The sequence below is a fragment of the Oncorhynchus masou genome, unplaced genomic scaffold, assembly GCF_036934945.1.
Source record: "Oncorhynchus masou masou isolate Uvic2021 unplaced genomic scaffold, UVic_Omas_1.1 unplaced_scaffold_532, whole genome shotgun sequence".
NCBI classification, from domain to species: Eukaryota; Metazoa; Chordata; class Actinopteri; order Salmoniformes; family Salmonidae; genus Oncorhynchus; species Oncorhynchus masou.
In genome coordinates, this window is record NW_027011729.1 from 186,633 (window position 1) to 204,256 (window position 17,624).

At 49.5% G+C, this 17,624-nt stretch overlaps 1 protein-coding gene across 5 annotated transcripts; it reads left to right on the top strand.

Moving 5' to 3' along the window:
• The first annotated feature begins 449 nt into the window (after positions 1-449).
• On the top strand, positions 450-17,255 carry LOC135535930 (phosphoribosyl pyrophosphate synthase-associated protein 2-like). Of its 5 annotated transcripts, XM_064962336.1 has the most exons (12): positions 450-478; positions 617-796; positions 2,087-2,241; positions 4,111-4,163; positions 4,239-4,305; positions 8,936-9,108; positions 9,209-9,324; positions 9,517-9,572; positions 11,829-11,959; positions 12,607-12,677; positions 12,779-12,925; positions 17,041-17,255. In XM_064962336.1, exons 3-12 carry the CDS (start codon positions 2,216-2,218, stop codon positions 17,197-17,199), a joined length of 999 nt encoding a protein of 332 aa, XP_064818408.1. In that variant the 5' UTR covers positions 450-478; positions 617-796; positions 2,087-2,215; the 3' UTR covers positions 17,200-17,255. The 5 variants fall into 5 exon arrangements, with proteins under 5 accessions (XP_064818408.1, XP_064818407.1, XP_064818409.1 ...); XM_064962335.1 differs by having other exon boundaries at positions 458-796; XM_064962337.1 differs by having other exon boundaries at positions 458-796; positions 2,091-2,241.
• Positions 17,256-17,624: the final 369 nt, after the last annotated feature.

Sequence of the window (17,624 nt, forward strand, 5' to 3'; positions counted from 1 at the left end):
TCGCGGTAAACTCTTTGGGTTAACTATTTCCGGGTTAATTTTGTTTTCTCGCTTGTGATTGGATGATCCAGACAAAGACTAAGCTGCTTGTCCAATAGAAACCAACCAATTCCATTTGTAGGCGCTGTTATGGCGACGACACGCCAAACGGCGCATGTGCAGCCAGTCAAAAATCAAAGTCCACACTTTTCTGATATAAAGTTGTTTCTGCCGAAAATTAAAACGTGTCAATTTGTAATTTTTCACGAAGTTGGAGTAATAACATGTTCAACTACTTAAAACATTGGCTTGAATCTAGATTGTGCCTTTTAGATTTAAGGAAAATTAACAACTAATAAGGAATAATTGTTAATTTCTCTCATTGATCTATTTCACAAGTGTTCCCGGAAGTCTCAAAATATTGCGCCTCTTGGTTTAGAAACTCTCTGATCCAGATATTCATGTTCCGGAGGGGTGCTTCCGTATCCGGTCGGACCAAGTTAGTTTGAGCAGCAGAATAATAAAACACATTCTACACTACTACGGATAAAACCAGAGTTAAAATATTGCTGATCATTTCTCAAACAAAATCTCTGTAAAAAAAAAAAAAACTAACATATGTTTCTTGTGAAAACAGAAACACTTCAGGTGGAGAGGATAAAATGTGGGAGGTTGAACTCTACCGCTGGGTGACGGTGCTACTCGTGTCTGTCGACTAAACAGCTGTCAACACAACTCAAGTCTCCAGAGTTGACTTGTTGTTGATTTGGAAAGAAAAATTAATACGGTTTTTATACTGGACACCGAAAGCAAACTGGTGAGAGATTTAATTCGATAACGACGTTGTTTATATTGTTTGTCAGGACCTAAAGCATCGCAACCTGGACACATCTAATACTATAAACGGTGAAGTACGGGATAAACCGCAGGGGTAATAACCCGTAACGAATTCAGCTCATCACGAAACTGTCAGCAACAACTAGCGGCTTTTACCTTGGATAACTTAAACCCCCCCTAAAAAATATATATATCTCAATTAAAGTGTAGCTAATTATATTATTGTTAGTTTAGACTTTGAAACATTTATAAATATAAGTGGTTTAGTATGTAATAACTTTTACTCCTTAGTTTGTTGCTAGACAACGTTAGCTATCAGGAAGTGCTTGAGCAGCCAGGTGATCCCATCCCCGGTGTCACCATGGTAACCACCAGGTAAGGTACCGGAAGACCAAACTCCTGGGGCCCCTGCCCCTAGGCACAACACCGCAGATTCAAATAACCAACTCATCATCAAGCTTTGATGATTTGAATCTGCTGTGTAGTGCTAGGGTAAATACCAAAACGTGCACCCATGGGGGAGGGAGGCCCCAGCACTAGGGTAAATACCAAAACGTGCACCCATGGGGGAGGGGGGCCCCAGCACTAGGGTAAATACCAAAACGTGCACCCATGGGGGAGGGGGGCCCCAGCACTAGGGTAAATACCAAAACGTGCACCCATGGGGGAGGGGGCCCCAGCACTAGGGTAAATACCAAAACGTGCACCCATGGGGGCAGGTTCCCAGGACTAGGGTAAATACCAAAACGTGCACCCATGGGGGAGGGGGGCCCAGGACCAAGCTGTAGAGGAGAGAGTTAGTTAATTAGTTAGTTAACTACTTTATAGTACTAGCTTGTTTATCTTCGTCTTACATGTTGTCGTTACTCTGCTGTTCTGAATCCAAAATACCCGGAGGATGACTTGGAGGACAGGTACCTACAGTAGGAAGCTACTGGACACAGAGGTGAAGTGATTAGGGTTTCTGTGTGAATGTTTTTATAGCAGGTTCATGGTTTTCTGCTAATGTAACCTCTTGGGTACTGAAACCCACTCAAAACAGTGTTTCGCCCACTGAGCAAAACCCGAGACTGTGTAGACACATTATTGTTATTTTATTGTGCGATTAAAAAATATATATATATATTTTTTTTACCTTTAATTTATTTTCCTAACCCTGTTTTCTTAAATCTGCATTGTTGGTTAAGGGCTTGTAAGTAAGCATTTCACTGTTGTATTTGACAAATTTATAAATGTGATTTGTGTGGTAATAATGTTGTGTGTTTTCCAGGAAGGTCTCACTGAAGTGTGGCAGCCCAGACAGGGGTTGGCCACGCCCCCAGAGGGAGGGGCTAACACCAATGTAGACAAACTAAAGGACCGATTAGTCCTGTTCTCCGCTAACTCCTCACCCTCTTGTATGGAGCTGGCCAATAGGATTGCAGAGTGAGTCAATAGACCACACCCACTTTCCAGATGTTCCAGTTTACACCAGGGTTGTTGCAGATAGAAACGCCTTGATCAGAGTGGACATGATTCCCTCGTACTACACGTCAGATAGAAACGCCATTACTAGAGCGGACATGAACCCCCCAGGGTTAGCATGTTACCTTTCCCTCTGGTAGGAGACTGTAGTTGAATAGCATGTTACCTTTCTCTCTGGTAGGAGACTGTAGTTGAATAGCATGTTACCTTTCCCTCTGGTAGGAGACTGTGGTTGAATAGCATGTTACCTTTCCCTCTGGTAGGAGACTGTAGTTGAATAGCATGTTACCTTTCCCTCTGGTAGGAGACTGTAGTTGAATAGCATGTTACCTTTCCCTCTGGTAGGAGACTGTAGTTGAATAGCGTGTTACCTTTCCCTCTGGTAGGAGACTGTAGTTGAATAGCGTGTTACCTTTCCCTCTGGTAGGAGACTGTAGTTGAATAGCATGTTACCTTTCCCTCTGGTAGGAGACTGTGGTTGAATAGCATGTTACCTTTCCCTCTGGTAGGAGACTGTAGTTGAATAGCATGTTACCTTTCCCTCTGGTAGGAGACTGTAGTTGAATAGCATGTTACCTTTCCCTCTGGTAGGAGACTGTAGTTGAATAGCATGTTACCTTTCTCTCTGGTAGAAGACTGTAGTTGGATAGCATGTTACCTTTCCCTCTGGTAGGAGACTGTAGTTGAATAGCGTGTTACCTTTCCCTCTGGTAGGAGACTGTAGTTGAATAGCATGTTACCTTTCCCTCTGGTAGGAGACTGTAGTTGAATAGCGTGTTACCTTTCCCTCTGGTAGGAGACTGTAGTTGAATAGCCTGTTACCTTTCCCTCTGGTAGGAGACTGTGGTTGAATAGCATGTTACCTTTCCCTCTGGTAGGAGACTGTGGTTGAATAGCATGTTACCTTTCCCTCTGGTAGGAGACTGTAGTTGAATAGCGTGTTACCTTTCCCTATGGTAGGAGACTGTAGTTGAATAGCATGTTACCTTTCCCTCTGGTAGGAGACTGTAGTTGAATAGCGTGTTACCTTTCCCTATGGTAGGAGACTGTAGTTGAATAGCATGTTACCTTTCCCTCTGGTAGGAGACTGTAGTTGAATAGCGTGTTACCTTTCCCTATGGTAGGAGACTGTAGTTGAATAGCATGTTACCTTTCCCTCTGGTAGGAGACTGTAGTTGAATAGCATGTTACCTTTCCCTCTGGTAGGAGACTGTAGTTGAATAGCATGTTACCTTTCCCTCTGGTAGGAGACTGTAGTTGAATAGCCTGTTACCTTTCCCTCTGGTAGGAGACTGTAGTTGAATAGCATGTTACCTTTCCCTCTGGTAGGAGACTGTAGTTGAATAGCATGTTACCTTTCCCTCTGGTAGGAGACTGTAGTTGAATAGCATGTTACCTTTCCCTCTGGTAGGAGATTGTAGTTGAATAGCGTGTTACCTTTCCCTCTGGTAGGAGACTGTAGTTGAATAGCATGTTACCTTTCCCTCTGGTAGGAGACTGTAGTTGAATAGCATGTTACCTTTCCCTCTGGTAGGAGACTGTAGTTGAATAGCATGTTACCTTTCCCTCTGGTAGGAGACTGTGGTTGAATAGCATGTTACCTTTCCCTCTGGTAGGAGACTGTAGTTGAATAGCATGTTACCTTTCCCTCTGGTAGGAGACTGTAGTTGAATAGCATGTTACCTTTCCCTCTGGTAGGAGACTGTAGTTGAATAGCGTGTTACCTTTCCCTCTGGTAGGAGACTGTAGTTGAATAGCATGTTACCTTTCCCTCTGGTAGGAGACTGTGGTTTAGTATTATATAACACCTCCTCACCTGTCTGTCTATAGGAGACTGGGAGTCGAGCTGGGGAAGACTGAAGTCTACCAGGATTCTAATGGAGGTGAGGAGGAGGAGGAGGAAGAGGAGGATGGTAGTGGTTCTGTGTGACCCCTGACCTGACCTCTTGTCTCCATAGAAACGCGTATCCAGATCCAGGAGTCGGTCAGAGGGAAAGACGTCTACATCATCCAGACCATCTCACTGTCAGTTTATAACTGGATACACCTGGTGTACACCGTCAGTTTATAACTGGATACACCTGGTGTCAGTTTATAACAGGATACACCTGGTGTCAGTTTATAACAGGATACACCTGGTGTCAGTTTATAACAGGATACACCTGGTGTCAGTTTATAACTGGATACACCTGGTGTACACCATCAGTTTATAACTGGATACACCTGGTGTCAGTTTATACAGGATACACCTGGTGTCAGTTTATAACTGGATACACCTGGTGTCAGTTTATAACTGGATACACCTGGTGTACACCATCAGTTTATAACTGGATACACCTGGTGTCAGTTTATACAGGATACACCTGGTGTCAGTTTATAACTGGATACACCTGGTGTACACCGTCAGTTTATAACTGGATACACCTGGTGTCAGTTTATAACAGGATACACCTGGTGTACACCGTCAGTTTATAACTGGATACACCTGGTGTCAGTTTATAACAGGATACACCTGGTGTCAGTTTATAACAGGATACACCTGGTGTACACCGTCAGTTTATAACTGGATACACCTGGTGTCAGTTTATAACAGGATACACCTGGTGTACACCGTCAGTTTATAACTGGATACACCTGGTGTCAGTTTATAACAGGATACACCTGGTGTCAGTTTATACAGGATACACCTGGTGTCAGTTTATAACTGGATACACCTGGTGTACACCATCAGTTTATAACTGGATACACCTGGTGTCAGTTTATACAGGATACACCTGGTGTCAGTTTATAACTGGATACACCTGGTGTCAGTTTATAACAGGATACACCTGGTGTCAGTTTATACAGGATACACCTGGTGTCAGTTTATAACTGGATACACCTGGTGTACACCATCAGTTTATAACTGGATACACCTGGTGTCAGTTTATACAGGATACACCTGGTGTCAGTTTATAACTGGATACACCTGGTGTCAGTTTATAACAGGATACACCTGGTGTCAGTTTATAACAGGATACACCTGGTGTACACCATCAGTTTATAACAGGATACACCTGGTGTCAGTTTATAACAGGATACACCTGGTGTCAGTTTATAACAGGATACACCTGGTGTCAGTTTATAACAGGATACACCTGGTGTCAGTTTATAACAGGATACACCTGGTGTCAGTTTATAACAGGATACACCTGGTGTACACCATCAGTTTATAATAGGATACACCTGGTGTCAGTTTATACAGGATACACCTGGTGTCAGTTTATACAGGATACATCTGGTGTCAGTTTATAACAGGATACACCTGGTGTACACCATCAGTTTATAACTGGATACACCTGGTGTCAGTTTATACAGGATACACCTGGTGTCAGTTTATAACAGGATACACCTGGTGTCAGTTTATAACAGGATACACCTGGTGTCAGTTTATACAGGATACACCTGGTGTCAGTTTATAACAGGATACACCTGGTGTCAGTTTATAACAGGATACACCTGGTGTCAGTTTATAACAGGATACACCTGGTGTACACCATCAGTTTATAATAGGATACACCTGGTGTCAGTTTATACAGGATACACCTGGTGTCAGTTTATACAGGATACACCTGGTGTCAGTTTATAACAGGATACACCTGGTGTCAGTTTATAACTGGATACACCTGGTGTACACCATCAGTTTATAACTGGATACACCTGGTGTCAGTTTATACAGGATACACCTGGTGTCAGTTTATAACTGGATACACCTGGTGTCAGTTTATAACAGGATACACCTGGTGTCAGTTTATAACAGGATACACCTGGTGTCAGTTTATAACAGGATACACCTGGTGTCAGTTTATAACAGGATACACCTGGTGTCAGTTTATACAGGATACACCTGGTGTCAGTTTATAACAGGATACACCTGGTGTCAGTTTATACAGGATACACCTGGTGTCAGTTTATAACAGGATACACCTGGTGTCAGTTTATAACAGGATACACCTGGTGTCAGTTTATAACTGGATACACCTGGTGTCAGTTTATAACAGGATACACCTGGTGTCAGTTTATAACAGGATACACCTGGTGTCAGTTTATACAGGATACACCTGGTGTCAGTTTATAACTGGATACACCTGGTGTCAGTTTATAACAGGATACACCTGGTGTCAGTTTATAACAGGATACACCTGGTGTCAGTTTATACAGGATACACCTGGTGTCAGTTTATAACAGGATACACCTGGTGTCAGTTTATAACAGGATACACCTGGTGTCAGTTTATACAGGATACACCTGGTGTCAGTTTATAACTGGATACACCTGGTGTACACCATCAGTTTATAACTGGATACACCTGGTGTCAGTTTATACAGGATACACCTGGTGTCAGTTTATAACTGGATACACCTGGTGTCAGTTTATAACAGGATACACCTGGTGTCAGTTTATAACAGGATACACCTGGTGTCAGTTTATAACAGGATACACCTGGTGTCAGTTTATAACAGGATACACCTGGTGTCAGTTTATAACTGGATACACCTGGTGTACACCGTCAGTTTATAACAGGATACACCTGGTGTACACCGTCAGTTTATAACTGGATACACCTGGTGTCAGTTTATAACAGGATACACCTGGTGTCAGTTTATAACGGGATACACCTGGTGTCAGTTTATAACGGGATACACCTGGTGTCAGTTTATAACAGGATACACCTGGTGTCAGTTTATAACAGGATACACCTGGTGTCAGTTTATACAGGATACACCTGGTGTCAGTTTATAACAGGATACACCTGGTGTCAGTTTATACAGGATACACCTGGTGTCAGTTTATAACAGGATACACCTGGTGTCAGTTTATAACAGGATACACCTGGTGTCAGTTTATAACTGGATACACCTGGTGTCAGTTTATAACAGGATACACCTGGTGTCAGTTTATAACAGGATACACCTGGTGTCAGTTTATAACAGGATACACCTGGTGTCAGTTTATAACAGGATACACCTGGTGTCAGTTTATAACAGGATACACCTGGTGTCAGTTTATAACAGGATACACCTGGTGTCAGTTTATAACTGGATACACCTGGTGTCAGTTTATAACAGGATACACCTGGTGTCAGTTTATAACAGGATACACCTGGTGTCAGTTTATAACAGGATACACCTGGTGTACACCGTCAGTTTATAATAGGATACACCTGGTGTCAGTTTATACAGGATACACCTGGTGTCAGTTTATACAGGATACACCTGGTGTCAGTTTATAACAGGATACACCTGGTGTCAGTTTATAACAGGATACACCTGGTGTCAGTTTATACAGGATACACCTGGTGTCAGTTTATACAGGATACACCTGGTGTCAGTTTATACAGGATACACCTGGTGTCAGTTTATAACAGGATACACCTGGTGTCAGTTTATAACAGGATACACCTGGTGTCAGTTTATACAGGATACACCTGGTGTCAGTTTATACAGGATACACCTGGTGTCAGTTTATACAGGATACACCTGGTGTCAGTTTATACAGGATACACCTGGTGTCAGTTTATACAGGATACACCTGGTGTCAGTTTATAACAGGATACACCTGGTGTACACCGTCAGTTTATAACAGGATACACCTGGTGTCAGTTTATAACAGGATACACCTGGTGTACACCGTCAGTTTATAACTGGATACACCTGGTGTACACCGTCAGTTTATAACTGGATACACCTGGTGTCAGTTTATAACAGGATACACCTGGTGTACACCGTCAGTTTATAACAGGATACACCTGGTGTCAGTTTATAACAGGATACACCTGGTGTCAGTTTATAACAGGATACACCTGGTGTCAGTTTATAACAGGATACACCTGGTGTCAGTTTATAACAGGATACACCTGGTGTACACCATCAGTTTATAACTGGATACACCTGGTGTACACCATCAGTTTATAACTGGATACACCTGGTGTCAGTTTATAACAGGATACACCTGGTGTCAGTTTATAACTGGATACACCTGGTGTACACCATCAGTTTATAACAGGATACACCTGGTGTACACCATCAGTTTATACAGGATACACCTGGTGTACACCGTCAGTTTATAACAGGATACACCTGGTGTACACCGTCAGTTTATAACTGGATACACCTGGTGTACACCGTCAGTTTATAACAGGATACACCTGGTGTACACCATCAGTTTATAACTGGATACACCTGGTGTACACCGTCAGTTTATAACTGGATACACCTGGTGTACACCATCAGTTTATAACAGGATACACCTGGTGTACACCATCAGTTTATAACTGGATACACCTGGTGTACACCGTCAGTTTATAACTGGATACACCTGGTGTACACCATCAGTTTATAACTGGATACACCTGGTGTACACCATCAGTTTATAACAGGATACACCTGGTGTCAGTTTATAACTGGATACACCTGGTGTACACCATCAGTTTATACTGGGTTATAGTAGATTATAGATTATAGTCTTATGATTCTAACACATTTCACCCAGTTCTACAGATTCAGGGTGGAATACTTTAGTCACTACTTTAAATATTCAAATTCTTCTATCAATGGAGCTCTCCCTCTCTCTGTGTATTTGTGTTACTGTAACAGTAAACTGTGTGTGTGTGCAGGGATGTGAACCGGTGCCTGATGGAGCTGTGTGTGATGGCGTATGGGTGTGTGACGGCGTGTGCGAGGAGTGTGTGTGGCGTGCTGCCGTACCTTCCCTACAGTAAACAGTGTAAGATGAGGAAACGGGGATCCATCGTCTGTAAGCTGATCGCCTCTCTGATGTGCAGGGCAGGTGAGACAACACGTTATGTTTCAATCGAATGTGTTGGAGATAGCGGTTCATCTACACTGTGTTAGGTCTGACGTACGTACGTATGTGTGTGTGTGTGTAGGTCTGACCCATCTCATCACTGTGGATCTTCATCAGAAGGAGATTCAGGGCTTCTTCAACATCCCAGTAGACAACCTGAGAGCTTCTCCCTTCCTACTGCAGTACATACAGGAGGAGGTAGGACTACACTACCCACAACCCCCTCCTACTACAGTACATACAGGAGGGAGGACTACACTACCCACAACCCCCCAGTACATACAGGAGGAGTTAAGCTGTAGATTCCAGACTCTACTACCCACAACCCCTTGTTGTTTCCCTGTAGATTCCAAACTCCACTACCCATAACTCCTTGTTGTCTCCCTGTAGATTCCAGACTACCATAATGCCGTCATCGTGGCCAAATCACCGTCCTCCGCTAAGAGGTGAGTTACCCTGACACTCATTCCTCTGTCTCTCTGTCTCTGTCTCTCTGTCTCTGTCTCTCTCTCTCTGTCTCTCTGTCTCTAAGAGGTGAGTTACCCTGACACTCATTCCTCTGTCTCTCTGTCTCTCTCTCTCTGTCTCTGTCTCTCTGTCTCTAAGAGGTGAGTTACCCTGACACTCATTCCTCTGTCTCTCTGTCTCTGTCTCTCTCTCTGTCTCTCTGTCTCTAAGAGGTGAGTTACCCTGACACTCATTCCTCTGTCTCTCTGTCTCTGTCTCTCTCTCTCTGTCTCTCTGTCTCTAAGAGGTGAGTTACCCTGACACTCATTCCTCTGTCTCTCTGTCTCTCTCTCTCTGTCTCTGTCTCTCTGTCTCTAAGAGGTGAGTTACCCTGACACTCATTCCTCTGTCTCTCTGTCTCTGTCTCTCTCTCTGTCTCTCTGTCTCTAAGAGGTGAGTTACCCTGACACTCATTCCTCTGTCTCTCTGTCTCTCTGTCTCTAAGAGGTGAGTTACCTTGACACTCATTCCTCTGTCTCTCTGTCTCTAAGAGGTGAGTTACCCTGACACTCATTCCTCTGTCTCTCTGTCTCTGTCTCTCTCTCTGTCTCTCTGTCTCTAAGAGGTGAGTTACCCTGACACTCATTCCTCTGTCTCTCTGTCTCTCTGTCTCTCTGTCTCTAAGAGGTGAGTTACCTTGACACTCATTCCTCTGTCTCTCTGTCTCTGTCTCTAAGAGGTGAGTTACCCTGACACTCATTCCTCTGTCTCTCTGTCTCTCTGTCTCTCTGTCTCTAAGAGGTGAGTTACCCTGACACTCATTCCTCTGTCTCTCTGTCTCTCTGTCTCTCTGTCTCTAAGAGGTGAGTTACCTTGACACTCATTCCTCTGTCTCTCTGTCTCTAAGAGGTGAGTTACCCTGACACTCATTCCTCTGTCTCTCTGTCTCTGTCTCTCTCTCTGTCTCTCTGTCTCTAAGAGGTGAGTTACCCTGACACTCATTCCTCTGTCTCTCTGTCTCTCTGTCTCTCTGTCTCTAAGAGGTGAGTTACCTTGACACTCATTCCTCTGTCTCTCTGTCTCTGTCTCTAAGAGGTGAGTTACCTTGACGCTCATTCCTCTGTCTCTCTGTCTCTCTGTCTCTGTCTCTAAGAGGTGAGTTACCCTGACGCTCATTCCTCTGTCTCTCTGTCTCTGTCTCTGTTGTCTAGGGCCCAGTCCCTCATTCCTCTGTCTCTGTCTCTCTGTATCTGTCTCTGTCTCTGTCTCTCTGTCTCTGTTGTCTAGGGCCCAGTCCCTCATTCCTCTGTCTCTGTTGTCTAGGGCCCAGTCCCTCATTCCTCTGTCTCTGTGTCTGTCTCTCTGTCTCTGTCTCTGTGTCTCTGTTGTCTAGGGCCCAGTCCCTCATTCCTCTGTCTCTGTTGTCTAGGGCCCAGTCCCTCATTCCTCTGTCTCTCTGTCTCTGTTGTCTAGGGCCCAGTCCCTCATTCCTCTGTCTCTGTGTCTGTCTCTCTGTCTCTGTCTCTGTGTCTCTGTTGTCTAGGGCCCACTCCCTCATTCCTCTGTCTCTGTTGTCTAGGGCCCAGTCCCTCATTCCTCTGTCTCTCTGTCTCTGTTGTCTAGGGCCCAGTCCCTCATTCCTCTGTGTCTGTTGTCTAGGGCCCAGTCCCTCATTCCTCTGTCTCTGTTGTCTAGGGCCCAGTCCCTCATTCCTCATGTCTCTGTCTCTCTGTATCTGTCTCTGTGTCTGTCTCTCTGTCTCTGTTGTCTAGGGCCCAGTCCCTCATTCCTCTGTCTCTGTATCTGTCTCTCTGTCTGTGTCTCTGTTGTCTAGGGCCCAGTCCCTCATTCCTCTGTGTCTGTTGTCTAGGGCCCAGTCCCTCATTCCTCTGTCTCTGTTGTCTAGGGCCCAGTCCCTCATTCCTCTGTCTCTCTGTCTCTCTGTCTCTGTTGTCTAGGGCCCAGTCCCTCATTCCTCTGTGTCTGTTGTCTAGGGCCCAGTCCCTCATTCCTCTGTCTCTGTTGTCTAGGGCCCAGTCCCTCATTCCTCATGTCTCTGTCTCTCTGTATCTGTCTCTGTGTCTGTCTCTCTGTCTCTGTTGTCTAGGGCCCAGTCCCTCATTCCTCTGTCTCTGTATCTGTCTCTCTGTCTCTGTTGTCTAGGGCCCAGTCCCTCATTCCTCTGTCTCTGTTGTCTAGGGCCCAGTCCCTCATTCCTCTGTCTCTGTGTCTGTCTCTCTGTCTCTGTTGTCTAGGGCCCAGTCCCTCGCCGAGAGGTTGCGTGTGTCTATTGCTGTGATCCACGGAGATGCAGAGACGGACCTGCTGGACGGACGGCACTCTCCTCCGACAGTCAGAACCACCGGAGGTCTACCTGAACTACCCTGTAAGAGACACACAGATCCCTGTTAGAGACACACAGTTCCCTGTTAGAGACACACAGATCCCTGTTAGAGACACACAGATCCCTGTTAGAGACACACAGATCCCTGTTAGAGACACACAGATCCCTGTTAGAGACACACAGATCACTGTTAGAGACACACAGATCCCTGTTAGAGACACACAGATCCCTGTTAGAGACACACAGATCCCTGTTAGAGACACACAGATCCCTGTTAGAGACACACAGATCCCTGTTAGAGACACACAGATCCCTGTTAGAGACACACAGATCCCTGTTAGAGACACACAGATCCCTGTTAGGGGCACACAGATCCCTGTAAGAGACACACAGATCCCTGTTAGAGACACACAGTTCCCTGTTAGAGACACACAGATCCCTGTAAGAGACACACAGATCCCTGTTAGAGACACACAGATCCCTGTTAGAGACACACAGATCCCTGTTAGAGACACACAGATCCCTGTTAGAGACACACAGATCCCTGTTAGAGACACACAGATCCCTGTTAGAGACACACAGATCCCTGTTAGAGACACACAGATCCCTGTTAGAGACACACAGATCCCTGTTAATCTGACTCTGGGTCAGTAGATAACGGGTCTCATTACCGTCTCTCTCTCTGTCAGTCTGTATCCCTAAGGAGAAGCATCCTATCACAGTCGTAGGAGATGTGGCCGGACGCATCGCCATCATCGTGGTGAGTGGCTGGGGTCAGAGGTCAGGGAGGAGGCTGTGTGACATCGTCAGGGCAGGACGGGGGAGGTGTGTATGTGTGTTAACCTGGTGTGTGTGTGTCAGGATGACATCATCGATGATGCGGTGGGTTTTGTGGCGGCAGCGGAGATGCTGAGGGAGAGGGGGGCGGGGCCAATCATCGCCATGGCAACACACGCCATCCTGTCTGCGGACGCTCCCAGAATCCTCCAGGAGTCAGCCATTAGTCAGGTAAGAGCAGAACGGAGGGGAGGGGAACGGGAACGGAGGGGAGGAGGGGAGGGGAACGGAGGGGAATGGAGGGAGGGGAACGGGAATGGAGGGGAGGGGAGGGAATGGAGGGGAGGGAACGGAGGGGAACGGGAATGGAGGGGAGGGAATGGAGGGGAGGGGAACGGAGGGAAGGGGAGGGAGGGGAGGGGAACGGAGTGGAGGGGAACGGAGGGGAACGGAGGGGAGGGGAACGGAGGGGAACGGGAATGGAGGGGAGGGGAGGGAATGGAGGGGAGGGGAACGGAGGGGAGGGGAACGGAGTGGAGGGGAACGGAGGGGAGGAATGGAGGGGAGGGAACGGAGGGGAGGGGAACGAAGGGGAGGGGAGGGGAACGGAGGGGAGGGAATGGAGGGGAGGGGAACGAAGGGGAGGGGAACGGGGGGGGAGGGGAACGGAGGGGAGGGGAACGGACAGGAGGGGAACGGAGGGGAACGGAGGGGAGGGAAACGGAGGGGAACGGAGGGGAGGGAAACGGAGGGGAACGGAGGGGAACGGGAACGGAGGGGAGGGGAAGGGAACGGAGGGGAGGGGAACGGAGGGGAGGGAAACGGAGGGGAACGGAGGGGAGGGAAACGGAGGGGAACGGGAGGGGAGGGGAACGGGAACGGAGGGGAAGGGAACGGAGGGGAGGGAACGGAGGGGAGGGAAACGGAGGGGAACGGGAGGGAGGGGAACGGGAACGGAGGGGAGGGAACGGAGGGGAGGGGAACGGAGGGGAGGGGAACGGAGGAGAACGGAGGGGAGGGGAACGGGAACGGAGGGGAGGGGAACGGAGGGGAATGGAGGGAGGGGAACGGAGGGGAACGGGAATGGAGGGGAGGGAATGGAGGGGAGGGGAATGGAGGGGAGGGGAACGGAACGGAGGGGAACAGAGGGGAACGGGAGGGGAACGGGAGGGAACGGAGGGGAGGAGGAGAGGGGAACGGAGGGGAACGTAGGGGAGGAGGAGAGGGGAACGGAGGGGAACTGGAACGGAGGGGAGGAGGGGAGGGGAACGGAGGGGAGGGGAACGGGAACGGAGGGGAGCGGGAACGGAGGGGAGGAGGGGAACGGAGGGGAGGAGGGGAACGGAGGGGAGGGGAGCGGAGGGGAGGGGAACGGAGGGGAGGAGGGGAACGGAGGGGAGGGGAACGGAGGGGAGGAGGGGAACGGAGGGGAGGGGAACGGAGGGGAGGGGAAGGGAGGGGAACGGGAATGGAGGGGAGGGAATGGAGGGGAGGGGAATGGAGGGGAGGGGAGCGGGAAGGGAACGGGAACGGAGGGGAGGGAACGGAGGGGAGGAGGAGAGGGGGAACGGAGGGGAGGGGAACGGAGGGGAGGGGAACGGAGGGGAGGGGAAGGGAGGGGGAACGGAGGGGAGGGAACGGAGGGGAGGAGGAGAGGGAACGGAGGGGAGGGGAACGGAGGGGAGGGGAACGGAGGGGAGGGGAAGGGAGGGGAACGGGAATGGAGGGGAGGGAATGGAGGGGAGGAGGGGAACGGAGGGGAGGGGAACGGAGGGGAGGGAAGGGAGGGGAACGGGAATGGAGGGGAGGGAATGGAGGGGAGGGGAATGGAGGGGAGGGGAACGGGAAGGGAACGGGAACGGAGGGGAGGGAACGGAGGGGAGGAGGAGAGGGGAACGGAGGGGAACGTAGGGGAGGAGGAGGGGGAACGGAGGGGAGGGGAACTGGAACAGAGGGGAGGAGGGGAGGGGAACGGGAACGGAGGGGAACGGGAACGGAGGGGCGGGAACGGAGGGGAACGGAGGGGAGGGGAACGGAGGGGGGGGAGGGGAGGGAGGAGCGGAGGGGAGGGGACGGAGGGGAGGAGGGGAGGGGAAGGGAGGGGAACGGGAATGGAGGGGGGGGAACGGAGGGGAGGGGAGGGGAGGGGAACGGAGGGGGGGAACAGAGGGGAGGGGAACGGAGGGGATGGGAGGGGAACGGAGGAGAGGGGACGGAGTGGAGGGGATGGGAACGGAGGGGAGGGGAACGGAGGGGAGGGGAAACGTAGGGGAGGGGATGGGAACGGAGCGGATGGGAACGGAGGGGAGGGGAACGGAGGGGAGGGGAACGGAGGGGATGGGAGGGGAACGGAGGGGAGGGGAACGGAGGAGAGGGGAACGGAGGGGAGGGGATGGGAACGGAGGGGAGGGGAACGGAGGGGAGGGGAAACGTAGGGGAGGGGATGGGAACGGAGCGGATGGGAACGGAGGGGAGGGGAACGGAGGGGAGGGGAACGGAGGGGATGGGAGGGAACGGAGGGGAGGGGAACGGAGGAGAGGGGAACGGAGGGGAGGGGAACGGAGGGGAGGGGAAACGTAGGGGAGGGGATGGGAACGGAGGGGAATGGAGGGGAGGGGAGGGGAACAGAGGGGAGGGGATGGGAACGGAGGGGAGGGGAACAGAGTGGAGGGGATGGGAACGGAGGGGAGGGGAATGGAGGGGAGGGGAGGGGAACGGAGGGAAACGGGAACGGAGGGGAGGGTCTGTCTAGTTGGAGCTTTATTAGTTTTCTCATGATTCTCTGTCTCTCTCTGCACGTCTGTCTCTATCTCTGCACGTCTGTCTCTCTCTGCACGTCTGTCTCTCTCTCTGCCCGTCTGTCTGTCTCTGCCCGTCTGTCTGTCTCTGCCCGTCTGTCTGTCTGTCTGTCTCTGCCGTCTGTCTGTCTGTCTCTCTCTCTCTCTGCCCGTCTGTCTGTCTGTCTCTCTCTCTCTCTGCCCGTCTGTCTGTCTCTCTCTCTCTCTGCCCGTCTGTCTGTCTCTCTCTCTCTGCCCGTATATCTCTCTCTCTCTCTCTCTGCCCGTCTGTCTCTCTCTCTCTCTCTCTCTCTCTCTCTCTCTGCCCGTCTGTCTCTCTCTCTCTCTCTCTCTCTCTCTCTGCCCGTCTGTCTGTCTCTCTCTCTCTCTGCCCGTCTGTCTCTCTCTTTCTCTGACGTCTGTCTCTCTCTCTGCCCGTCTGTCTGTCTTTCTGCCCGTCTGTCTGTCTCTCTCTTCTCTGCCCGTCTGTCTGTCTCTCTGCCGTCTCTCTCTCTCTCTCTGCTGTCTGTCTGTCTGTCTGTCTCTCTGCCGTCTCTCTCACTCTCTCTGCCCGTCTGTCTCTCTCTCTCTCTCTCTAACCATCTGTCTGTCTCTCTGCCTGTCTGTTTCTCTCTCTCTCTGCCCATCTGTCTCTCTCTCTGTCGTCTGTCTGTCTCTCTGCCATCTCTCTGCCCGTCTGTCTCTCTCTCTGTCTCTCTGCCATCTCTCTCTCTCTCTCTCTCTCTCTGCCCGTCTGTCTGTCCATCTGCCCGTCTGTCTGTCTCTCTGCCCGTCTGTCTGTCTCTCTCTCTCTGCCCATCTGTCTCTCTCTCTCTCTCTCTCTCTGCCCGTCTGTCTGTCTTTCTGCCCGTCTGTCTGTCTCACTCTTCTCTGCCCGTCTATCTGTCTCTCTGCCGTCTCTCTCTCTCTGCTGTCTGTCTGTCTGTCTCTCTGCCGTCTCTCTCTCTCTCTCTGCCCGTCTGTCTCTCTCTCTGTCTCTCTGCCATCTCTCTCTTTCTCTCTCTCTGCCCGTCTGTCTGTCTGTCCATCTGCCCGTCTGTCTGTCTCTCTGCCCGTCTGTCTCTCTTTCTCTCTCTCTGCCCGTCTGTCTGTCTGTCTGTCTGTCCATCTGCCCGTCTGTCTGTCTCTCTGCCCGTCTGTCTCTCTTTCTCTCTCTCTGCCCGTCTGTCTGTCTGTCCATCTGCCCATCTGTCTCTCTCTCTGCCGTCTGTCTCTCTCTCTCTGCCCGTCTGTCTGTCTCTCTCTCTCTCTCTGCCCGTCTGTTTGTCTCCCTTTCTCTCTGCCCGTCTGTCTCTCTCTTCTCTGACGTCTGTCTGTCTCTCTGCCCGTCTGTCTCTCTCTCTCTGTGCCCGCCTGTCTGTCTCTCTGCCCATCTGTCTGTCTCTCTGCCCGTCTGTCTGTCTCTCTGCCCATCTGTCTCTCTCTCTCTCTGCCGTCTCTCTCTCTCTCTGCCGTCTCTCTCTCTCTCTGCCCGCCGGTCTGTCTCTCTGCCCATCTGTCTGTCTCTCTGCCTGTCTGTCTGTCTCTCTGCCCGTCTCTCTTCTCTAGGTGGTGGTAACCAACACGATTCCCCACTCGTCCCAGAAGCTCCAGTGCTGTAAGATAAAGACGGTTGATGTTTCTCTGATCCTGTCTGAAGCTGTACGGAGGATCCACTGTGGAGAGTCAATGTCTTGTCTGTTCCACAACATAGGAGCTGACGACTGACACACACACACAGATGCACGTTTATTTTCTGCCAAAATAAAAATAAATTGCCATTGGTTTGTCGGTATTTGTGCAGCAGATGTTTTCAGATCAAAGTTTATTTGTCACGTTCGCCGAACAGGTGTTGTAGACCTCACAGTGAAATGCTGAATACAACAGGTGTAGTAGACCTCACAGTGAAATGTTGAATACAACAGGTGTAGTAGACCTTACAGTGAAATGCTGAATACAACAGGTGTAGTAGACCTTACAGTGAAATGCTGAATACAACAGGTGTAGTAGACCTCACAGTGAAATGCTGAATACAACAGGTGTAGTAGACCTTACAGTGAAATGCTGAATACAACAGGTGTAGTAGACCTCACAGTGAAATGCTGAATACAACAGGTGTAGACCTCACAGTGAAATGCTGAATACAACAGGTG

Coding starts and splice junctions, on each gene's coding strand:
- LOC135535930 (XM_064962334.1), top strand. CDS start 1,715: ATGACTTGGAGGACAGGTACCTACAGTAGGAAGCTACTGGACACAGAG. Junction 9,109..9,208: donor CTCTCTGATGTGCAGGGCAG/GTGAGACAACAC, acceptor GTGTGTGTGTAG/GTCTGACCCATCTCATCACT. Junction 9,573..11,828: donor TCACCGTCCTCCGCTAAGAG/GTGAGTTACCCT, acceptor TCTGTTGTCTAG/GGCCCAGTCCCTCGCCGAGA.